The 26,383-nt window shown below is 35.6% G+C and overlaps 2 protein-coding genes across 6 annotated transcripts in view; both read left to right on the forward strand.

The window, feature by feature from the left end:
- Positions 1-3,261, forward strand: part of LOC106084722 (cytokine-like nuclear factor N-PAC) — a 62,793-nt gene extending 59,532 nt beyond the window's left edge. For 2 of the 4 annotated variants that reach the window (XM_013248613.2, XM_013248614.2), the window contains exons 8-9: positions 1,591-1,772; positions 2,563-3,261. In XM_013248613.2, coding sequence (XP_013104067.2) covers positions 1,591-1,772; positions 2,563-2,598 — 218 coding nt within the window. In that variant the 3' untranslated portion in view covers positions 2,599-3,261. Of the gene's footprint in view, positions 1-1,590 lie in introns of all 4 variants that reach the window. The other 2 variants (XM_013248615.2, XM_013248616.2) reach the window with 1 other exon arrangement.
- Positions 3,262-16,441: 13,180 nt separating this feature from the next.
- LOC106084721 (AF4/FMR2 family member lilli) overlaps positions 16,442-26,383 on the forward strand; it is a 462,757-nt gene continuing 452,815 nt past the window's right edge. Inside the window, exon 1 of one of the 2 annotated variants that reach the window (XM_013248608.2) lies at positions 16,442-18,035. The gene's annotated coding sequence lies outside the window, so the exon portion shown is untranslated. The remainder of the gene's footprint in view (positions 18,036-26,383) is intronic. The other variant, XM_013248607.2, reaches the window with a different exon arrangement.

Genomic DNA, 26,383 nt, shown 5'->3' on the forward strand with positions numbered 1-26,383 from the left:
GCTAACTTTTGCAATAAGGAGTTTAAATGAGATTAGAAAACGAATTTGATATCCAATTTTGAGGGCAATGGCAATATGGGGTTCAAATAAATGATATATAGATATATGAGAATAGAGTACGTTGCTGATATATTTTCCGGGCTTAGTGTTTGGGGGACCACTCCAATCGCCAAAACACCCATAAATCGGGCATATTTACCCACCATGGCATTGTGGAGATTAAATGAAAGGTATTGGGGAGTAGAGCAAGAATTGATACCCAAAATACCCCAAAAACAGCAATTTTTTACTGACCATCGCAATATGGGGCTCAAATAAATGTATTTGGGAGTAGAATACAACTTTGATATCCAAATGTTGAGCCCTTTCCCAAAACACCCCCAAAGGGGTAAAATGTTTCATCCATGCCAATATGTGACTCAAATGAAAGGTATTTGAGATTAGAAAACGAATTTGATAACCTATTTTGGGGCCATGTGTTTGGGGGACGCCTCATCCTGTAAACTCCTCTTAAGCCAATGGCAATATGGGGTTTAATAAATTTAAATAAAAATATTTGAGAGAAGAGCACGATGCTGATATTTTTTCAGGGCCAAGTATCTGGAGACCACCTCTCCCCGTAAAACACCACTAAATCAGACATCATGAGAATATCGGGCTGAAATGAAGTATTTTAAGAATGGAGTAAACCTTACATCCAAACATAAATTCGTAGACCAATAAAGATCATATGGGATTCAGATAAAGGCACTTATATTGTTAGACTGTTAGTCAAGCGATATATTGGGTTGCCCAAAAAGTAATTGCGGATTTTTTAAAAGAAAGTAAATGCATTTTTAATAAAACTTAGAATGAACTTTAATCAAATATACTTTTTTTACACTATTTTCTAAAGCAAGCTAAAAGTAACAGCTGATAACTGACAGAAGAAAGAATGCAATTACAGAGTCACAAGCTGTGAAAACGCCGACTATATGAAAAATCCGCAATTACTTTTTGGGCAACCCAATACTATTTTCGTAACATGGCCCGGGCCCGGGTCAGCTAGTAGGGCTATACATGTAAGAGGAGAGAAAAACAAATGGCTACTACTCATTTTCATTTTTTAATGCAATATTTGTTTCGTAAATTAAAGCATTAGCAAGTATAAATGTTTCTCGGAGTTCACACAATTGAAGTAGAGAAAAAAGTGATTAGACATATAAAAAAAACATAAGGAAAGCTTCAAATCTTTGTTTTTGTATGCCCCAGAGGTTTTTAATAAGGATTAGCTTTTACAATTGCGATAGGCCTTCCAAACTCGGTACAAAAAGCTGTTGAAACTAGAATTTCGCTAGTCTGGAAGAGTGTTTTAAGTTGTTAAATTGGCATTTTTTGAACGGTAAAGGGCAGAATTTTATTCTCCAAGACATAGTTGTAATCCACAACACACATCCCCAAAAATAGATACCGGGAAAGAAGTCGACAAATGCTATTAATCTTAGAGGGTATATAAGTTTCGGCCCGGCCGAGCTTTTATTGTCAATTAAGTCATTGTTATTCAAAATTATTTGAAAATAATGCCAATTTTTGTATTTCTTTCTTTTTCAGAAATGGCCAAGGGCGATTTTAATCCCCAACAACCACTTAGCCATATGCAAAAAGACTTGCGACTAGTTCTAAGTATGGCAGAAAATCTGGACCAATCGATGCCTGTTACATCGATAACAAATGAAGTTTTCAAACATACCAAACGTCTGGGCTACAGTGAACACGATTCCAGTGCTGTATTTGTAAGATCCAGATTTTAACAATTAGTTAACACTGCGACACTGTTATATGACACAGCTACAACAACAACAACAACAACAGCAGCACATACAATAACAACATCAACTACAAAAGCCCCAGCAGAAATAGCAACAACAACAACCACAAAAACAAAAAACAACAATAATATTTAATGGTGATATGTTTGTATATCATTTAGGATATTTTTACACGGAAAAAAGAAATTGTAGGAGAGAACGAAAAAGAAAAAGAAAAACAAAATGCAAGATATTGCAAACTTTTTGTTTATTTAATGTATAAAACGGAAACAGAGTCTAACTGTCATCTGAGTGATTCTGCGAGAAAAGAGGCAACATAAAATTGTATCAACTCTAAACCATACGCCGCCGCCACCGCCCTCACTCACCACCACCACCTCCACCTATCCCAATCTCAGTTTTTCCCTGTAACTTTGGTTTACAACAACTCCATCTAACTCGTAACATTTAAAAAACAATCTAGTTTAGCATGTGTCTGTGTGCGTGTGTGGGTGTTATTTTTCTATTCATTTACCCACACACTTCTAAGGCAATTTCTTATTAAAACGCTCTTTTTATGGTGTTTTCGATGTATAGGAAATATTCTCTTATGAAATATTTTTTATTATTATTTTGTTTGTTTTTTTTTAATTTAAATTTATTTTAACTGTAATACGCATACATATACATACATATTTACTTTAGTAAAAAGTAACAAACATTAATTTTCAAATGTTCTCTTTATTTTCCCGAATCAAAAAAAAAAACAAAAAAGGGAAGCTATCGCCTTGTATTCCCAAGTGAAGTTTAGTAATTTCCAAAGCCAAATTCTTTTGAGCAATTTCTCAAGCCTAATGAGGAATGTAAAATGTATCAGGCATTCCACGCAAGCAAGGACAATATTTACACTGGAAACTCCACGAGTGGTAAGAGAATAACCAACAAGGCAAACAGGCAATTCAGACGGAAACACACAAATTTCTCCTTAAACCCTACTGGTCTTAAGGAAAGTTAAGAAGCCTACTAAAAGTAAAAGTCAAAAGTGGTATCCCCTCTGACACCCGAAGAAATCAATTATGTTGTTGTTTAGGTGAACCGCTGGTGTTTGTAGTTCATTCTCTTATGCAGTTTTTATTGAAAATGTTATAATTTTCAACAACAACAATGATTTTCTAAAAAAAAGGATAAACATTTTTCATTGTTTTTGATGTTATTTTCCAAAATCACATTTTATTAAGATTTACCTATGGAGTAGAGTGAAAAATCAAAACAGATTCTATTGATTATTTCTATCCTTACTGCTAGCAATATAAACATTATTTCTTAAAAAAAATATATTCAAAAGAAACCACCTCCCGCAATGATGAAAACAAGAAACATCAAACTATGTAATACAAAACTTTATCAAGCCCAAAACAAAATCAAGCATCAACTGAAAACAAATAAAACCTGTTCATCGAGTTCTACAATTTTATTTGTTTTTTTTATTATTCTTTTACTATAGTGTGTAATAAAAATATATAATTTTTGTCTCTCTTTAAATGCAATTTAATTTAACATTAATTATTTTTATTATTGATACTATTATTACTATTTTTACACTGGAACAAGAAATAAACACACAACATCCATCGGAAAATCATGTGCAAAAATACAAATCTACAACATACGTATGTGTATTCTTCTTTGTACTGTGTATCCGTTTATTTCTTTATACTTTTTCTTCAAAATATGTAAATTTGAAATTGTAGTTCTGAGAACTAGAAAATAACATGAATTTTCCCTATTTTTTGATGTGTAGTAATAAAATACGAAATTTTATAACAAAACTCATGGTGTACAAATACAAATTTACATTTGAACAAACAATGGGATGAATCTATCTATAGGGTACTAATTAACATGAGGCTAAAGACAACATCTATGGTTTCATCGCCGAACAAAGTAAATTTCTTGACACCATTTTTGAAAATTTCTTCGTATTTTTTTTCGAACTGAGAAGACTATTGTACCAACATTAATTCGCTACCGCTGCTGGCAACTGTAAGTTGTTGGATAAAATAAAGCCCCCAAGGGGTTTTCCAGCTGCGTTAAGTTCGGGCGGGCCGAACTTTGGATACCCACCACCTTGGGTATATATGTAAACCACCTTTCATCAAAATTCGGTGAAAATTGCATACCTTATACACCATAGCAGCTACATCAATATATATTCCGATTTGGACCAAATACTAATAAGTAAAAGTTATTGTTCAATTGTATATAACGAAATATTGGTCTTTTTAGTAGTTATATCTAAAAATAAACCGATCTGAACTATATACGACACGGATGTCGAAAAGCATAACATAAGTCAGTGTGTCAAATTTCAGTGCAATCGGATTAAAAATGCGCCTTTTATGCGCCAAGACTTTAAATCGAGAGATCGGTCCATATGGCAGCTATATGCAAATCTTGATCGATCTTGACCAAATCGCAGAAATATGTGGAGGGGCTAAACTTAACTCTTTGTCCCAAATTTCGGCAACATCGGACAATAAATGCGCTTTTTATGGCCCCAAAACCTAAAACCGAGAGATCGGTGTATATAGCAGCTATATTCCAATCTGAACCGATCTAAGCCAAATTGACGGAGTATGTTAAAGGGCCTTACACAACTCACTGCCCCAAATTTCCGCAAAATCGGATAATAAATGTGGCTTTTATGGGCCTAAGACCCTAAATTGGAGGATCGGTCTATATGGCAGCTATATCCAAATCTGCACCGATCTGAGCCATATTAATAGAGAATGTCGAAGGGCCTAAGACAACTCACTGCCCCAAATTTCATCAAAATCGGATAATAAATATGGCTTTTATGGGCCTAAGATCCTAAATCGGAGGATCGGTCTATATGGCAGCTATATCCAAATCTGAACCGATCTGAGCCAAATTGACAAAAGACGTTGAAGGGCCTAACACAACTCACTGTCCCAAATTTCAGCAAGATCGGATAATAAAAGTGGCTTTTATGGGCCTTAGACCCTAAATTGGAGGATCGGTCTATATGGCAGCTATATCCAAATCTGAACCGATCTGAGCCATATTAACGGAAGATGTCAAAGGGCCTAAGAAAACTAACTGCCTCAAATATCAGCAAAATCGGACCAACACCATTCCTTAACATTTTGTTAAGTAGGGAAGATGCTGCCATGGGATTGAGTGGGTCTACCTGGGCAGTTAAACAAGTGATGCACAGTGGGATTAGAAAATATTATATGATATATATAATATATATCTTCAATGATAACAAAGTGTCCGTAGTCGCCACAAGACCAAATAGAAAGCTCCCTTAGCCTCACATCAGTGGTTGTAGCAATTTATCTAGCCGCAATATCCATAAGCATTAGATGGTAAGTCGAAGGTATCTTTGTTACTTTTGTATACGGTGATGGCATGTAAAGCAGTTGTAGTCCTATGCAGCCTTCGAAATGCATGCTGATGCTCGGCGGATGGAAATTGTCCAACGAGAGGAGCGGATGGAGTAGCCCTTCATGCGTCTTAGCTACTGATGAAATAAGGGAGATCGTCTATACGACTCCCCCTCGTTCGTGTCCTTTTCAGATTTCAGTAGCGAAATCAGACTGCCCATCTTCCAAACACCGTGTACTATAATAGTGCTGAGATAGGCTGATTGGTAGATACAGATTCTTCAGCACCAGTGTAGAGATTCTGTATGGAACCAGCGCTTTGCTCGACGTGGCGCCACGGTTGATACATGGTTGTTGTTGTTGTAGCTGTGTGTTGTAAACTGAAAGACTCCATCGGGCCAATGTGGTACGTACAACCGGCTGCCATAGGATTGCACGGTAATTTGTGATGGCTGTGCAGCGGCACGTAGAAATGGCTCCCCTTCTAGCCTTTTCACTCTCGGGTCAATAAATTGACGTTTATTTAAGGAAAATTCGCAAGCATTTTTTATTTAAAAAAATTTGTTTTTCAAGCAAGTGAATCAAAACAAACCAAAACAAAAATCATCTGTTTTTCTGCAAATGTTCACTGGAAGTCGTTCGCGGACTTTTGCTTGCAAATTTTTTAAAGAGAGTAAAATGGCTCTTACTCTTCTGCAAATTTTTACTAGAAAAGTACGCGAGCAGACCTTTCTTCAAGGAAAAGCTGCTTCTTTTTATCCATTTGTACATTTTACTTTGGCTGTTGTTCTCCTTGTGCCTGCCCGTGGCGAAACAATTAAAGGTGGTCTCATTTGTACAACAACCACAAATCATATGGTGCAATTCGCCATCTTGCCATCAAGCTGATCGACGTTTTGCCAACACAAATAAAGACATTTTTGTGCGTGTGTGTATACGTGTGCATACATGAGCAGAGAATATGCGAGAAAGAAGATAACAACAAAGAGAATGCAAATAAAAATCTGTCATCTTAATACTGTCAAAGTTGGCCGGCTGCTAACAGCTGTTCGCGTGAGACCACCTTATTAAATCCGCCTTAATGCCTGCCCCAAAAAGAAAACATCAAAGAAGCACCGTTGACTGTGTAGGCGACTAATCCGCATATTTTTTAGTCCTCTTTCTCATAAAACAACAATTTATAGCGTAAAAACAGTAACATATCGTCAAAAAAAAAACAATGACACACTCTTAAGCAGGTGTATTATTTACTTCTTTACTAGTTATAATTTTTTTAACAGCCACCATTTGCTTTGTTTGCCTTTGAGATGCAAAATATGTTTGGCGGATCGATTTCACAATTTCTAGCTTTTTTGATGTTGATTTAATTATTATGTCAACACATTTTCTTGCTGTCGGACCGCCAAAACGCTATTATCGACATCGGTTGATAAAAGTTGCCATTCAAAATACAAATTTTTATTTTGGTTGCGTTGTCGGACAACCACTTAACTCAATGTTGGTTCCTATCTACAATATAATCGCCCCATTGTGTTTCAAACCACATCTACTACACACGAGCCTCCGACAGTAGTAAAGTGCTGCAAACACCTTAATCCTCAATTCCTTGCTGAGATTCCAGTTCAACTTACTGCCCAGAACCACACCAAAGAATTTGGCTGTTTCTAATAGATCGAGTGCCACACCCTGCAGAGAGGGAAACCTAACCTCGGGTACTCTCCGTCTCTGTGTGAACAATACCTGCTCCGTCTTCTTAGCTTTCACGCACTCAATCCACACTCCGCAGCCCAGGGGCCTAATTCTCGCATCGGTTATCGAGCAAGTTTTTGTTGGAAGATTAATTTCTTTCCATCAATATGGATGATGGGTTACGAACTAGAGCTGGCAAAATATCGATAACACTATCGATACTTTAGTTTTTGAATTAATATCGATTGATATCTTTCCTATATTACTTGTAAAATTTGATAATAAATTTTGCGATCCGATCATGAATGTATCCAAATCACACATTTTTAATCGCCCTTCTTGTTGAGTATTTCACGATAGTATGAATCGGCTCATAACCTGTTATAGGTTCCTTATTAAATCTCCCGTTTTTAATTCTCAAGCCTATAGAGGGCCCAATTTTCATCCGATTAGGCTAAAATTTTGCGCAATGATTTCCAACTGACTTTATTAGATTTTGTTTTAGTCGGTCATTGCATTGATATTGCTTCTATATAAACAGATATATTAATTTTTTACTTCTCATTTTAGTCTTAAATATAGAACTCTAAGATGGCAGTAATACAGGGTGACACAAACACAAAAACTCGGCATGTAAGGAAATTATCAACCGTTTATAGCTACTGCCGCCAGAATATTAACAAACTAATTCCATTCTGGAGGCCGTAAATGGACTTCCTTCAAATAGGTACTAAATTAAAGGGGAGATCAATACCTTTAATTTGTTATACCACACTTACCCCAGAACTGTTTTCGTAGAACAATCCCTCCAGATTTCTAATCTGAAACTGGAGGGCAGGACACTAAATACAGTCTGGAGCCCATAAATGACCTTCGTTCAAAAAAGTGTGTATACCAAATTAAAGGCAAGATCAGTACCTTTAATTTGGTGTACCACACATATATTAGAACTGTTTTTTGTAGATCAATCCTTCCAGATTTTTGTTTCGAAACCGGAGGGCAGGACAAATAAATTCAGTCTGGAGACCATAAATGGACTTTATTCAAAAAAGAGTTTATCAAATTAAATGGGATATCAATGCCTTTAATATAGTATACAGCACTTATCAAAGAACCGTTTTTTCTTAAAATAAAACTTTACATTTTCTGTTTAGAAACTGGAGGGCAGGACACTAAATCCACTCTGGAAGCCATAAATGGACTTCGTTCAAGAAAGAGCATATTCCAAATTAAAGGTGAGATCAAAACCTTGGTATACCAAATTCTACCACACTTATCCCGGAACTGTTTTTCGTAAAGCAAACCTTTCAGATTTCTGTCAAGAAAATGGCTTCCAGAGTGGATCTAGTTTCCTGCCCTCCAGTCTCTAAACAGAAAACTTGAAGGTTTGTTCTACTATAAACAGTTCTGGAATAAATGTGGTATAACACATTAAAGGTATTGATCCCCCCATTAATTTGGTATACGAACTTTTTTAACGAATTCCATTTATGGTCTTCAGACTGAATTTTATGTCCTGTCCTCCAGTTTCGAAACAGAAATGTGGAATGTTTGTTCCACGAAAAACAGTTCTGGGATATGTGTTGTATACCAAATTGAAGGTATTGATCTCCATTTTTATTTGGTATATACGCTTTTTAAAAGAAAGTCGTTTTATGGCTTCCACACTGGATTTCGACTCCTGCCCTCCGGTTTCGAAACAGAAATCTGGAAGGTATTAATCTCCCCTTTGATTTGTTATGCGCACTTTTTTGAACGAAGTCCATTTTTGGCCTCCAGAATGGAATTAGTCGCCAGGTTATTAAGCTGTGAACAAATTTTGATAATTTCCCAGGATTCACTAATAGAAGGTTAGGTCACATGCAAAACACAAAGTGGATAGGCCCCATAAACATCATTAAGGATGTCAAATCTGACGATTGAAAATGTCATCATATAGGAGAAAACGTAAACAAAGAATGAATGTAAAAAGAGAACAAGTTGACATCCTCAATGCCAAGTACTGCCAAATATTAAAAAAAAAGTATATCGGCTGATCGCTTGGCTTAACCTTATTCAGTGAATCCTGATAATTTCCGTACATGCCGAGTTTTATGTGTAAATGTCACCCCGTATTACTGTCATCTTATGAGTTATCGTTGATGGTTATCATTGGTAACTTCACGAAGGTGTTATTTACAAAACTTAATAAAGCCTTCAAATAGTTTTATTAAACAGTTGTATAAAGGAAATCTTTCAAATAATCCTATCTACAAATCTACATACAAAGTTTGGTGAATACTGGTGTAATTTTTTTTACATTTTGTTCCTTTTTACATTTTACTACATTACTGGTACCATGTTCGTTTTTCACCGTTAAAAACCCTTTTTCCGCGATTAAGGGTGTTACTATATTAGGTTTTCGTGGTGAAACTCCATAAAAAAAATGAGTGGAAAATATTAATGAAAAATTTTCATTTCACCATAACTTGTTTTTTCATCTAGGAGAAATTTACATTTCACGACGCCTAAAAAGAGCACAACCACCGTCGCTGTGCAACAAGTTTTTTTCTTACGCCAAATAAACGCGATCGCCAAACTTCCAATTGTAACTAAGTGATTGCTAGTGTTAGTGATCATGCTCACATGTATTTACTTGAGGTGGAAAAAATATTATTTGTGGATGCATAAATAAACTATTTGTATAAAAATATAAATGAATTTACTTCTAAAATAAATAAAAAAATAAATGATTCTTTCATAACGAACTATTGCAATACATCTGTGCGAAGTAATAACGATGGTGATAGAAAGTGTTGTGCTTTTCGTCTTGCTATTACAACAACATAATACAAGTTGAAGATGGTAGCAAAGGCTTTTGAAAAGTTGTGCATATTTAGGTAATACCGACGAAAATACTACAAAATCTAATTATTTTGACAAATAAAAGCTGAATGTGTTTCTTTTTAAATAGTTTTGTGTTTCATTATTTATTAATTCGAAGGAATGGGTTTTGGTTGAAATTGCAACAACATATATGAATTTGAGTACCGTCCACACACTCACATTTGTGTGTAAGCAGCAGATAAATTGGTTGGTGACATATTAATTTTTATATGTAAATAGCAACATTTTGGCCAAGGAAACCCAAAAAAATCAAGTGTGGTAACCTTGTAAAACCTCTGAAAGAACGATTTAGGGAAATTTTTCCCCCATAAAAAAGTAGCACCAGCCTTAACACTGACAAATTTTGAGGTTTGTCAAAAATCAAAAGTAAACAAGATGTGTAATATATAGTAATAATAATTTACGTAATGAATATTTATCAAAAATATTTTCCATTACTACTAGCAGTTACATATATTGCAAATGCGAACGTTGCAATATAGAGATATGGATATGGAGATGTTTACATGAACATGATGAACGAAACTCATGCCAGGTAAACAAACTATTGACGTTATTATAGAAAAAATATTAATAAACTACGAACACAAAACTGTACTTTTGTCCATTATTGTTAAATAACAATCTCTTAGAATCCCGTTGACAATGTTAATAAACAATAATTTTACTTATTTTATGCCAAATAAGTCGTTTAAATTTAGTGACGTCTGCGCACAATGTAGGCGGCTAAGTTATGCCGCACGCAAGCAAATTGGTTACCAAAACGCAAACGAATTTACAATTACTGACATGCGACAAAACGTTAAAATTTGTGGTGCTGTCAAAAATGCTACTAGCCCCTGGCCTATTCAAAAATTATTCACCACACTCAACGTCATTCCTACAACTTTGCGACCATTAGATACACAGCCTTAAGGTACACGACTTCCAGCATAAATGGGTGCAAATTTATAGGTCTGTTCGCGAACTTTCGAGTAAAAATTTGCAGGAAAAGAAGAACATCCTTTACCATCTTTTGACATTTATTTGAATTAAACAGCTGGTTTTGATAAAACAGTTTTTCGATAGTGCAAATGTCCACTGGAAAAAAACCGCCAGTGAAAATTCGCAATCTGTCAATCACCAAACTCCCAAAATTTTGCTTGCTCTCACGCACTCCGATGGCAAATAAAGTACCCGATTCGTGTAACACACAAATTCTTGAGTACGCGTATGTTGTATATTCAACTACATGGTGCATTCTGATTCTTTTAGTAGCAGTTGTTCAACAACAAAATACTGAATCCACTATCTGTCGAAATTAGTGGTTAGTGCAACTCTGATTTTAAGTATGACATTCAAGTATTCAGCTGTTTTCGGTACATTACCTGGTAATTATGTCATGGCTCCTAGGTTCAACGATTAGAAATTTGACGTTTTCTCTTGTTTCTTTCGTAAGAGTCAACTCAAAATTCTCTCAGAAAACACATCTTTAGTATTGAACATCTGTGATAATTACAGACAATATATAGATGAATTTTCACTCTCTCAAAAAATGGCAACCACGAACAACGAAATGGTACAAATAAGAAGTAGCGTTAGCACAACAAAAAAATCTACCCCCAACGAAACTACCTTGAGTGGCAAATGCCGTAAATTGAAATGTCAATGTGGTTTTTAAATAGACATCAAATGTGTTTTATATTTGTATTTTCATCATTATAACACAGTTTTGTTGCTTATGGGTGGAATATCGGAATAAATATAACATCTTTTTAGGATTTTAGAAAAACAATCACAGCTGTGTTATCAAGCTTTTGACATTTAAATTTAATACAAAATCAAAACAAAAATACAAGCCGATTACTGGCTTAGGTGCATGTCATTAGTGGCATTTCTTTGTGTGTGTTGGCAAAACGTGACCAGCTTGATGGCAAAATGGCGGATTGCACCATATGATTTGTGTTTGTTGTACAAATGAGACCAACTTTAATTGTTTCACCATGGTATAACTTTTTGGCTGGTACTTTGTTCGTTTTTCACAGTTGAAAATGCGTGTTTTTCGCCATTACTTATTTGAAACAATACAAAAATCTCAATGATAAGATAATACGTTTATTAAAATTGTTTCATAAGTTATGAGGCAGTGTCCTACTGAAAGAAATAGCTGGAAGAGGGGTTTATTTATCCATAGGCCAGAGAATCCGGTAGACTGGTAAATAAAACACAGCAAGTATGTATATAAACATATATAGTTTTTTTAATGTTTTGTGTTGATTGACACTTTTCTTAACTCGTTCCAGATTGTCGTGAGAACCCACCATAAGTATTAAAAATCCATAAACCGCCACACTCGAAACAGCGTTAAAAATTTAGCAACGGCATCATTTCAACAAACGGCCAGCTTTGTTCTCTGATGGAAAGTCGGTCGGTTGATTATTTTCATTTCGGAATTTCGCGTTAATTTTTTGTTAAAATAAATACAAAAAACTTATGCAAATTGAGAGTTATCGTCAGAGCGTGAACAAAATTTTCTTAATAAAAAGAAAAGATGTGATAGAGCTAAAGTTATGATTGGAACCATAAATTGTGTTTTCTGCAAATTTACTGTTTCTTGCTCCCCACCCCAATTTGTCGACCCAGCCAACCCATCGTATGTCTGGTCTGTTAATGGTGCAATGGGGGCATAACCCATGAAAACGTTAGGAGCTAAATTGTTGCTTCTGTTAAAAAGTGACTTCAGAAAATCATGTATAACATATGAATGGTGTTTTAAAAAATGTTCGACTTTTTTCGATATTGTTTTTCAATGTTCAGGAAAAATCTGATGACAGACAACAGCTGACTTAATTTTCATTTCCATTCTGTGTCAACTCAAATGTCAAGTTTGTTTACGGATATGGGAGAGGCAAAAATTGGACTACTCGGAAAATGTATCGGTAACCAAGCAGAAAGTATTTGGTAACAGAAATGTGCAAAAAGTAAAAGCGAAATAGACAAACGAAGCTAATCGCAAAAAACTGAAGTCTATCACAAAAAAGAGCTGTGTTGCCGCTGATAGATTTAACAAAGTTATTAAAAAAATAAGTGCTCTACCAATAAATGCAGCAGTTACGTTTGTTTTCTCAAATATATAAGGTAATTATTTAGATGGCATTTAATAGTCTTATTAGAACATTATAGACTATTTCGTGGGTGTCAACATCAAGGAATTTTGTGTGTTTTGCCATTTTCCTTTTGGTTTAGCTACGTCGAAGTGTATTTTTTGCTGTTTGTTTTTGTTTCGCTTTCATGAGAGCCGAACAGTGTTGACAATGCATATACCAAGTGTCATTGAATTACGCGTTTGTCGACAAAAGCGCTGTTTCTGGAAGCATCTAAAGGCTGGCACTGTGTTCGTTTTTTACATTTGAGACACACATGTTTATCGCTATTACTTTTACAAAAATCTTAAAAATATAATGGCTCTTTTCGCGTACCTTTTCAGTACAAATTTACATAAGAGTAAACACAGCCTTTATTCTCTCGTGCTTTTTATTTGAATTGAACAACTGGTTTTCATTAAGCTGTTCGATGTTGCAAATTTCTGCTGAAAAAGAACAGAAATTTGCAAGCTCCCATTTGCTAAATCTATCAAAATACTGCTCGCTTTCACGCACTGCTGGAAAAAAGTACGCAAACTACTTCCAGTAACAAAGTGTGTAAATTTGTAAATTTTTTATGAAAATTGGAATTTTACGACTGGTATTATACTTACCACGTGGACATGTGTCAAACTCAATAAAAATATAAATTTCAATTGTCTGGAATATGTGTTTGATACTTAAATCATCTTTCTCATTAAAAGCTCCCCATTTTAGTCACTAACAATTACAGCTGATGTTTTAACGGTATGGATGCATTAATTCGATTAGCTGAGTATAATTTGCGATATTGTTTATAACAGAATAAGTGGTATTTTTTCTATATCAAGGCATTAAAAAAATAGTGTTATAATGATAAAAATTCTACAAAATCAATTTAAAAAACAAAAAATATAGACATGACATATTAACTACCTTTCAGAACAAAATTCAATTTCATGTTTTCCATTTTCCAGACACTACTTTTAATTCATATATCTTGATATGGATTTTAGTTGAAAGTGACAACGGAATGCCGACTTAATTTATCTCTCGCTAAGTCTTTTTTTATCCTTTATTTAAAAAAATAAATAAAACACTTTTTAAGTTCAGTCTTGCCGAAACATCGAATACCCAAGTGTATATTTTTCATCCTATACATCCACTACTATTACAACTACTTTATCTGCTCAAAATTTCTTACAAATCGAGTAATAAATGCGTCGTTTAAAAATAGAAAGACAAACCCTTCTAAAATAAATGTTACGAGATATTGTTATATATATTTGTTTTAAATATTGCTATATTCGTAATCTACTTATAAAAAACTTTGATATCCTTTCCAGACGTCAAAATCGTTTTCCTATTAGGTAAGGCGCACCCTGTAAAGTGCAGTTTTGTTTGATATCTATTACTTCGTAATACAAGTTTACCATTAATTTCGGAAACAAATAATGCATACTGCTGTTAAGTTTGTTGAAATAAAATGAATGAATTAACTTTATCTAGATGTTTCCTATTTACATTGACAACACTAAATATGAGCATATGCACAGACACAAAAAAGATATGGAAAACTCAAAAATGGAGAGAGAGAAGGAAAGATAATAGTCGATTAATGACAGTGATGCCATTTAACGTATAATGAAAAACACTATGAGTGTGGTAATTTCGCGTTTTTTGAGATTTAAATAAAAGTATAGCCAACCTGACGAATTTTGGGATCTTGCTTTAAACCACGTTTACACTAGAGCTCAAATCTACTTGATTTGAGGTAATCTTTTAAACCCGTTTACGCTACGATTCAAGTGATTTGCATTTGTCAACTAGAATGTTTTTGACAGCGTTTTTATTGTGATCTGCATTTTTATTGTGTTTAGCATACATATTGTGGCCAGCAATTAAATTGGTGAAACGATTTTTAAAAAAAATTAATATTTCAATAAGAAATTGTCAGATGTTAAGAAAAAGTGGTGCCCAAAACAACTGATAATAACCGGTATTGAATACAAGGTCACCGTGACGCAGAGGTTGGCATGTCCGCCTATGACGCCGATCGCTTGGGTTCAAGTCCCGGTGTGGACATAAACAATTTTCAGCGGTGGTTATAACCTTACTTAAGGCTCTTTTACACAACATGTGGTTTTCTTACGCCATGTCAAATTTAGCACATGTTGAGTTGTACACGTCGTGTGATACAAACGAAAGTAACATATGAAAGTCACTTTTCAAGGTAGCCGGATCGACGCGATTAAGTCCTTCATCGGCAAGGGCTGCAGCTTTTCCAAACACCATATGCCATTTTCACATCTGATATTCACAGCCCAATTTTGAAGACCAAACAAATAGCTCCGGGTCGTCTTGCGCCCTCAAACTATGCACATAATTTGGATGGCACCTCATCTATAATCATTTAAAATTTCTTTTTTCCACTTAAGTTTTTCCTCATCTCACGGAGTCTGTCACATAATTTTTCTTTTTATTTTCTTTAAAAAAAACCACTTCATATTTTAATTTGAAATTTATTTATACAATACGGAATTAAAAATGTAAACAAATAAGAAAAAACGGAAAAACGTAAACAAAAGCTTAATGGCGAAAATTAAAAAAAAAAGTATATCGGCTGGTTGCTTTGCTTAAACTTGTTTAGTGGATCCTTATACCACACTAGGATTATTTTTTTTGAGTTCTCCTTTTAAGTTTTTAAGGTTGGGACTATGTTTGCATTTCGGATAATTTTTTTGTGATTGTTTTTTTTTTAGATAATAGATTTTGAAGCAAAAGACTTGCTGACTTTCTCTCAAAACCTCTAAAATATTTTTAATAAAAGTATTGTTATCATTGAGATTTTTGTAGTGTTTCAAAAAAGTAGTCGCAAAAAACATTTGTTTTCAGCTGTGAGTGTAAAAAAGCATTTTTTTATTTCGCGTGATTTTAGTTTTTTTTATATGAAGTTCGAAAGATTTCCGCATGAAAGGAAAAACAAGTTTTTTAACTTTACGCTTTCTGAATGTGACGTAACCAATACAAGCGAACTCTAATAAAAGCCTGCATAAAATATTCCAACATATTTCACATTTTTTTATCTTGGCCGACCCGCAATAATTGTTTGAAAACAGCGCAAAGTGCAACATTGGCCAGGGAGAGAGCGTATATTTTGTGCCAGACAGTAATGGCAATATTGACTTATGACAAAGATATTTTGCTTCATGCGGGAGTAAGAGAGATGCTTAGAAGACCTTCAATTAGTTGTTGTTAATAGATTTTTGCACAAAACAGTGTTGCATTTTGGTGGGGAATATATGAATAAATGTCAATAATTTACTTCAAAGACTGTTTTGTTATTTTTTATTAGTTATCATATTAATTACAAGACGTTTTTGTCATTTAATTACATTGGCATATGTTTGAATGCATTTGGTATTTGCCAAAAGCCTACCACTCACTATTCAATCTCTCATACTCTTGAATGCCATAACCATATAGCACACATTGACATTTCGCGTGAGAGAGAATAGATGTCTGTCTCTGGGGCAGCAAAAATATTCAATAGACTTCAAAGCCGTCAAATTGAAGTAGTAGTAGTTGTCGTCTCATGAAGTTGCTCGTCTTTACGCGTGTTCAACAAAAAGATTTTTTATAAAAAAAATTAAAAATTTGGCAAAAATATCATGAAATATATGTTTTGAATATGCCATAAAATATGGAAAAATTATGAAAATTTACAGGAAATAAAATGCAGTGAAATTTCAAACAAAAAATGTGCGAAGTCTCGAAAAAAAAATTTCAATGAAATAAATATTGCAAAAAAATCCCCAAAAATTTACATGAATTGTTTTATCAAATCCCGAGAGGCGAGCAACAAATAAGCTTGACATTATCGTTGGGTTTTCCGTAGCAAAATCAACGTAATATTTAATTTCTCCTAAAAAAACTATCATTTTTTTTTATTCAATCGCAATCACACTTATCTCGTCTTAATTCTCTTGCTCAATTTATTGTTGTTGTATGTACGCGATTGTTGTTTTTGTGGTGGCGCTGCTGCTCTATTGTACTTCTTAACTTTTAATTTACTGCCCCCCTTTTCGGTCAATCTGTCTCTCTGTCTGTCTGTCCGTCGGTCTGCCTTACAAAACGAACGAAACACAAAAAAGACAACACATCGCCATTCATTTACTCTCCCAATAATAGGCACACAGGCTTGAATCGTCATCATCTGCTCTTCACAGTGGGAAAAAAATCTACATGGTCTCTTTCTTGTTGTTGTGTATGGTATAGTAGTGTTTGTATTTTTTTCGTTGCTGTAATTTTCCTATTTTTTCGCCACACATTTTGTTGTTGTTCTTATGCCCAGCCGACCAACCGATTATGTGAGTGCCGGCGCGCTCTTCTAATGCTTTAACAACTCGCAATAAAACAGTGAAAAAGAAACGGCAAAAAATCCCCTTTTTTGCTTCTTCAATAGAAAAAAATATACATATCATATCACCCACCACCACACCACCATCATAGCCATCCTCCCGGCCTCCACCTACTGCTCTCAAAACCACCCAAACAATTCTTTGACACTCACTCGCTGACAAACCAGCAATAGCAACAATATAACTTAAGGCAGCAGCTGCGACAACAACAACAATAAGCAAGAGAAACAACAATAACATTTGTCGTCTTCGTTATCATTCGTGTATATGCAGCGAAATCCAACGTCGGCGTTGTCGTTACCGTCTCTGCCGTTACAATTGTGTTTGCAGCGAGAGAGCAAAACAAATCATTAGATTTTTCCTACACCGTCGCCGTTATCGTTGGTCGTCGTGTGGTTGCCAACGTCATTGGCGTTGCCGTCTTCTTGTTGGCAGTCAGTGGTATTGTGGCTCTAATAAAAATGGAAATCCCATAAAATAAGGCAAAATAAAGAAAAAATTATACATACATACATGCCTATGATCTATAAGCACACACACATACGTACCCATAGCACTGTCGTGTGTTGCACTAGATAACCATTTGAATATATATTTGGCGCTCAACAATCCCAACATGGCCTACCTGTAATCAATTAAATAATAGTTTGAAAAGTTAAGTGTTTTATACACGTACAAACATGCAGTAAACTTCATGCTATATGTACATATAAAACATCAAATTATCAAATAACAAGAAAGGTATAAATAAATATGTATGTGTACATAGCATGTACACTTTTTTAAATAAGTTCATTTACTTACAAGATACCTGTTATTTTTATTTTATTTTTCTCACTCCCATCTGTTTTTTGTTTCGGTTTCTCTTTATTGTTTTCTTCGTTTCTTTTCACATATGTCGGCGATCTGTTCAAAGTTCAATACGTATGTATAATTATATACACATACATATATATGTACATGTGTGTTTTTATTTTGCACATTGATTACATTTTATTGGGGTATTTTTGACAAGGAAATGTAGCTACCTTCACATCGCTTAATTGAAAAAGGGGCATTTGATAAATATTTTAATGCAATGAAGTATGTATCATGACTATTTAAAAGATTTAAGAAAAGCTTAAGCTGGCCGAACCTTGGGTACACATAAATATTTTTTAAGCTAAACGTGCATTTTGTAGAAGTCGATTTGGCAAATGAATATACCTATGTAGGTTTTAGATGATCGATAAGTTTAGTCTCGAAATTTCTCGGCGATCCGTTTATATGGCGGCTTCATAGGAATACCCACTTACAAACTAGGTTAGTTCCTAAAGAGCGTAATCGTTGGCCCCAAAATAAACCAATTGACCCTCAAAAGCAATACCAATAAACAAAACCTGTACCAGTTCATACAAACCATACAAAGAGAGATATAGACAGGGAGATAGATGGAGAGAGAGAGAGAGAGAGTAAAATTGAATTCTTTTTCTTAATTGTTCAGTATGTTGCAATATCTTTATATCACTTTAAGCAGCTTTTTAATGAAAAATCCCCTTTTTTTCTTATTACACCCTCTCCCATATTATTGGGGTACAGTATCTACGTCATTCATTCCGTATCCTACACCTGGAAATATTGGGATTATCAATGGGCCGATAAAGACAATACAGACAATATCGGAAGCCATAATAAGATCATTTTATGTGGAACAAACCGTTCCATGTTTAGACAAAGCTCCCACATAAAATGATCTTATTATGGCTTCCGATAATAATCCAAATCGGCCATATATTGAGTCCCGTATTGTCTTTATCGGACATTTGCTAGGGTGTTTTTGGATATGGGCTTGGCATAAAATTCGTGTTTTATTTTCAGATACCTTTTATTTTAGTTAAATATGTTCCGGCCCACTTCCGTTTTGGAGTGGGCCGCCCAAGTGCTATCGTTATCCGTCCCATTGCATCTATAGTGCCCAGAATGGAACCAGTCTATGCACCTTCTGGAACTCCCTGTTGTAAGTCCTCTTCTCCACAACCTTTCACCTTACCAGTGCCCCATAGTTCAACCCTGGCCCCACAACAACAGTGTAAATTCAGTGTATCATCTTCGAGCTAACCCCCAATTCCTACCGAAAATCCTCTTACAGGAGTAGAAGGCACACAGCTCCTCCGTCTTCTATGCTCTGTATTCCTTTTCCCGGACATTTTCCTTTTCGCCTCCTTTACAACTCAGGGTGATCCAGTACAAATACGTTGGTCTAAAATTCGGTAACTCCGAGTGAAGAAGACCAGCTCCGTCTTTCCTGGGTTTGTCCTCATCCCATTTCTCCTAGTCCATCTTGACAGTTCGCATATGCGATCGTTCTCACCCCATTCTTGTTGAGATCAACAGGATTTTGTTTATCACTAGGCTCCGGAGAACACCGCTCCCTGAGGCGTTCCCCTTGTCAATCGCCATCTAAACACACTCTCTCCCAAGTTTGCGTTGATAATCATACCAAGTGCCATCTAATCTGTCTAACAGGGGATACTCGTTTGGACACCCGTGCGGTACATGGTGGCGACTGTCGGCCCCGTCTCCACACTGTTAAAGATATCTGACCTCCTCCTGTCTAGCTGGAAAGTGTGTCTCGTATCAGTAGTTTCACCTTCTTCCGGTTACTCTCAGTATTAGTTCCGTCCTCCCTTCTTAGAGATCTTGGCGGGCTGGTATCTTTCGAGAGCATTTTGCACAACCTAGATGCCTCATGGATGCTCTCCAATTCTACAGAATTTTGACCAGGAATTTTATGTTGCTCTCCCCGACGCCTTCTTGAACCTGTTCAGGGCTTCCCGATATTCGTCCAAACCTTCTTTACTCCAGAGTTCTTCTTCTTTACTCCAGAGTTCTTCTTTACTCCAGAGTTCTTCTTCTTTACTCCAGAGTTCCATTAACTACGGCTTCGACCTATGAGGTACACGTTCTTTCGAAAGGCATCGTTCTGGCACTCCGTAACAAGGTGCACTGGGGAGTCCATTTCCTTTGCGTCCGATATAGGGCCCCAAAGGACCGAAGCCTCTGCATATGTTCCCTTCCACGTTCTCAAACTGCAAACCTATCCTGTAGTGGTTCGCTAAAGATCGCTGGGTGGAGGTATTCCAGTTTGTGGCTTTGACCCTGCTCGTCACGAGCGTTACATCTATAACCTATTCCCTGATCCGGTTGCAGAAAGTTGGGGCATTCCCCCTGTAGCATATAACCAGGTTTGGGGACAAAATACAACCAAAAAGTTACGGTTATGTATTTATGTTATGTATCAATGAAAAATTTTTTTTTCTGATGGTCTCGCCAGGATTTGAACCCGGGCGTTCAGCGTCAAAGGCGGACATGCTAACCTCTGCGCTACAGTGGCCTCCCGACACTTAGCCCTGAAAAACTATCAGCATCGTGGTCTACTCTCAAATACCAATTATTTAAACCCCATATTGCTTTTGGTTTATGGGACGAGGCGTCCCCAAACATTTTGTCCCACATTCACGGTCGGATATCAGATTCGTATTCTACTCCCAAATTTCTTTTTTCTAGCCCAATTTACCCATGGTCAGTAAATAAGTACTGTTCGGGGGTGTTTTGAGGAAGGGTGGACACCAAAAAATGTCATATCTACTCCCTAATACCTTTCATTGAGCTCCATATTGCCATGGTCGGCAAGTATGTACACTTAGCCCTAAAAAAATATTAGCATAGTGTCCTACTCTCAAATACAATTTGTTTGAACCTCATATTGGCATTGGTTTAAGCAAAGTATATGGGATGATAAGGGACGGCTAACTTGGCTCCAACAAAGGAAATCAAATTCGTTTTCTAATATCAAATATTTTCCATTTAGGGGTTGGGGAAGACAGTAGATTCGTAGAAGTAGATTCGTATTCTACTCTAAAATACCTTTTATTTGAGCCCCACTTTGCTAAGGTCGGTAAATTTGTCCTCTTTGTGGTGCTTTAGGGGAGGAGCGGTCCTATATACACTTTTTACCGAATGTTGATATCAGATTCGTGCTCTACTCCCAAAGGCCTTTTATTTGAGTCACATATTGCTAAGTTCGGTAAATTTGTGCCCTTGTGCGGTTATTTTGGGGGATTTATGAAATGTAGCTCTATATAGGAGCTATTATAAAATATTGTTCGATCCGCCCATGTATTGGAATAAACTTTTATCATGCCGAGAATATGTAGACAAATTGGAACAAGAATGTGGGTTTCAGAGCAAAAATACCGAAAACTGTGGGTACGTTGCTATGGGACCTACATATAATGTTGTACCAATATGGACCATATTTGCTTTTTATAGACTTAAGATGCGGATATTAAATACGCCTTTTATGAGCTGAAGATATAAAATCGAGTCCAGTTTTTACGGAGCAGTGAATAGATAAAGACCTATAGAGCCCATCCTCGAACATAAAATCTTAATGGATAAAAAATTCATTTGTGCCAAAATCCAGCATCCATAGACATTTATTAAGCTGAATCTTAAACTTATAAGAACGTAGTCCCTAAAATTTTACTTGGAAATGGCACGAATTGTTATTACTATCTGATACCGCTGCGAAAGATGATCACATCGATTCAACTAAATAATATTACCATGTTTTAATAACCTTTAAACCAAAGAGCAATGAATCGTACCACTTAAGAATAAAGTAACCAAATGCAGCTCAAAAAAAATCAGCTGTTTTTGTTGTCAGTGGAATGAAGTCAACCCCAAATTAAATTGTTTTCATAAATTTGCTTGCTCACATCTTTAACATTTTTGCGCATAAAAAAAATTGTTTTTGCTTAAACTTTTAGGTTATTATACAAAAATAACATAAGGTGTGATAGCAAAAATGATAAATCGTATGTAAATTGACAATTTTGACAAACATTTTAATTTACATGTGAATACAAAAAGTGGCATACCATAAGACGTCTACATGCCGTGTAATAGCGCCTTTACCTAGCAACCTAGCGGCAACATAAGCAAAGCAAAAATTGTACCTCAATGCACCTTTTTTTCTCTGTGCAGCTTTCTTTTCGACCATACGACATCAAAATCGATTATTCGACTTTTTAATCATTGAAAGTCGACTTCAACTTTTCGACTTGTTTACGCAAAAAATCGACTTTGAGATCCCTAGGTTGGGCGATAATCAGTCAGTCAGTCGCGTATTTTTAGATAAATCTATCTATGACATACGGCCCCAATTGCTGCAAAACGCGGTCGAAATTTGACCTTTCGTCTAGAATTTATTCAAGCCAGACGTGGCGGCACTTGCCCGAATTCCATTTAAAACGTAACGGTGAAACCCTTTCTTCAAAATAAGCTAAGTTTTTGGTCATAACATTAATTCATAGCTATATTGTTTTATTTCTCTTGAACAGCACACGTCTAAAAATCGCCGTTATTTGTTTAATGTCAACTGGTTTGTGCATCTCCTTAAATCGGAAAGATTTCTCTACTCTCTATTCAAAGTACCAGATGTTCCCATTTTTTTTCTAAAATTTTTGGAATTTCATTCATTTGATTGCCAGCAACAATTTCACAATATGCGCTTTAGACCTGTTCACACTCTTTCAAGTGCAGTTTGGCTTGCTGGCTGGCTGTACATGTTTTATCACCATGTCGGGTATTTCAAATGATTTCGAAACCAGCAAAACAACTTGTCGACCTTTTGGGGATCCTCCCTCCGCCTCCTTTTCCTCTGCCTTTATCTTGCTGATTGTAGTAGGTACATGGTATGGTTTATCGTGTTTAAATCGTATCAATGAGATGGGCAAGGCAACACTTTCTTTGGTCTCATCGTTGTCGCATGGCTAAACTCCAACCTTTGATGACAAATTCTCATGTTACAAAGTCATTGCCCCATTTTGACGTCATAGAAATGTATCATACAAACACTTGTGCACAAAAATAAAAAAAAAACCAAAGGCAAAGCAGAAAGCAAGCAAGTCTCACACAAAGAAACACAACGTGAGCAAGAAAGCAAGCTTCATTATTGCTAAATGTTTTGGCTAGTTGGCCCTGATACGTGGTTGGAGAAAGCAACAACTAAAGCAAATCATATGATTTGGGGAGGGGGCAATGTGTAAAAGTGGCATTGTGTGCTCAAATGTTGTACATATGTCGATACGACGTGTAAGCAGCCGTTTTGCTTTTGTTGTTATATTTTATGGCAAACTCCCCACACTTGTAAGTTACTCATCTCGCTCTCACACTCTCTCTCTCTCCCTTGTCTCTGCTGGTCACAGTTATTGAAATGTGTAGTTGGTACCCTTGGTACATTTCTTGTTTTTCTCTTTTTTTTTGTTGATATGTGTATGTCAATGTTGTTGTTTATTTTTTGGCACAGCTTATTAAACCTACGACAATAGGCTTGCTTTTTTATATTCTGATCAGAATACGTAAGGATCGTTTTGAGTAGAAGATTAAATAGAATCATGTTAGGCCAGGTCTCTCATTCTCCGGTTACAATTTATCGTATCGATATTCTTTCTGGTTAAAGGAATTAGGTTTTCTGAATATATGCTTATTGCTTATCCTAAGGATTAACCCTTTACCGGTCAGCGACTACTCGTCCTAATAATTACAGCTGTGTATTTTTTTACTGATTGCTGCATAATATAACGGGGTATTCGCGTACTTATACAGTAATAATTTGCTAATAAAAATTTGCAAAAAGTAAAAAACATCTGCGGGGGAAAAAAGAAACATAAAATTTGCAACCTATCATAAAACTCTCCGCATGTTTTTTGCTCTCACACTGTTTTACTAAAAAACGAACGACTTTCCGTAAAATTTTGTGCAAATTTTTGAGTACGCGAACACTCTAATTGCTACGTAATGTTGTCATATCTTCTAAATTACCTTAAAGTGTACGAGAAAACCAAATTTATTTTCAGGAGGTTTATCCGCACGATAAATCAGTGTTCCGGTTAAATAACACGAACTTAATTTTTTCTACCAGAAACCCGCCCTTAGTATATTAAAAAAAACGAAGGACTTTTTCCAGAGCAATCTGCGATAACTTTTTGTCTTCATAAAAAATTTTTAGATTAAAAAAAAAAACGGCAACCAACTTATTCTAATTTCTTTCTTCTTCACCCCGTCACCCCTCTTAGTTTTTCTACTTTTCGCTTTGGACTTTTTGGTGTTGTAGATTTGTTCCTTTTGCATTTATTACTTTGTTAGATAATTTTTTACAAAATTTGCAATATTTGTGGTTTTTTAGTGCTCTTGTTGTCGTTTCTTATGTATTTTTTCATTCTTTTTCTTGATTTTATTTTTAGATCTTTTCTGTTAAATTGTTAGCATATCTCTGCTAAGCTCGTAACAGTAACAACTGCGCCTTATTTCACTATCTAGTACCTTGTACTTGGGTCCTATATTGGAATGTAAATAACTTTTGTTTTCGGGAGTTTGGCAGGCTGGATCACTTAAGAAGTTAAATGCGCAGTTTAGATCATACATCACATGTATGTTAGATGTCATAGAAAATCGTTCGATCGGTCTATATGGAGTTATATCTAAATATGGTCCGATATGAACCATCTTCAACTAATGTTGGGCAGACTTCTGCAACTCACCGTTCCAAATTTCAGCGAAATCAGGTAATTAATGCGTCAATTATGGGCTTGAGACTCGAAATCGGCAGATCGGTCTATACGACAGTTATATCGGAATATATTCCGATTAGGATCATATTCGGTTTGGACATCGTTATGCAAAGTACAGGCCATTGTTTAGAATTTCATGGAAATCGGGTTATAAATACGGCTTTTATGTTTTTTTTGGCAACTCTTACCATACAAGTCTACCTTCTCCAGCTTAGAATCTCGTTCAAGTACTTAGCCTCCAGAGAAAGCGTCAGCTTTAGCCCATCTAGGACAGGTCCCTGAAAAAATCCACCATTCTGCTCCTCCAGCTCAGTTTTTCTGGGGTTTATGCCACGCCCCCCCAGACAGGAGAGGAAACTGCCAAACATCTTTTTTTAGCATCGTATCAACCCAATTCACCCAAAGCGGGGGCCCCAAATTCCCTTCGATGTAGCAAACCTCATCATGAAAGGCATTGTCAACCCATAACCTTTATGACCGGTCCCAAATACTTATGCCAACAAGTCCCTTCAGAGTCTTCATAATTAAAAATGAAAGACTGATTGGTTTTTAGTCCTTGGGCAGAGAGTGCCTTGGTTTTTTTGACTTAGAGATAAAAACCATCCTAAAATTACGTCGGTACGTAGTCTAGCTTTTAAAAATTATCGCAATGAGTCGTATGGCATAAGGTTCTAACTTTTCCATCATTGTAAAGATGGCCACATCTGTTCCCAACTTTTAGAGTTCAAACTTATCCATCAGACCACTTTAAGCACAAAAGCTAAGTTTCAAGCGGCGTTAAACATGAAATATACTTGGAGACATATTAAGTCTTAGGAATAGGAAGTGATAATGCATCACTTGATAGTCTTTTTGATTTGGATGATATATCTTAGACATATCTTTTACTGATCCAAACGTACGTTTCTATGACAGTGAATTTAATAACTTGGAGTATAATAGTAACAACACCTCACCAGACCTGCGTTATGGTCTTAAGCATTTTGAACAGTTGAACAGTTGTAGAATCAATAAAGTCTAATACCATTGGTTCTGATGGCATTGATTCAAATTTTTGTAGAATAGTTCTACCTTTTATTCTTCCGTATATTAGCCATCTTTTTAAAAATATTATTTTAAGGAGCTGCTATCCACAGTCTTGGAAATAGTCCCAATTCCAAAGAATAACCAAGAATTTACGCCAATAGCAATACTTTCATACATCTCTAAGATATTTGAGGCTCTAATTAACCGGAAGATATCAGGATACATTACAAATAATTCGCTGCTAATAGTTTTTCAATCTGGCTTTCGGCCAAAGCACACTTCTGCACTTCTGAAAGTAGTTGAAGATTGAATGAATGAAGATTGAATGATCTTTTAGATCATTCAAAAGCGTTTGATTCCGTTGATCCCAATATACTTTGCCTTAAACTGAAGCACTTATTTAAATTTTTTGGAAGAACAACGGATAGTATATTTTCTTATCTTTCA

The sequence above is a fragment of the Stomoxys calcitrans genome, chromosome 3 (assembly GCF_963082655.1).
Source record: "Stomoxys calcitrans chromosome 3, idStoCalc2.1, whole genome shotgun sequence".
In the NCBI taxonomy this organism is placed as follows: domain Eukaryota; kingdom Metazoa; phylum Arthropoda; class Insecta; order Diptera; family Muscidae; genus Stomoxys; species Stomoxys calcitrans.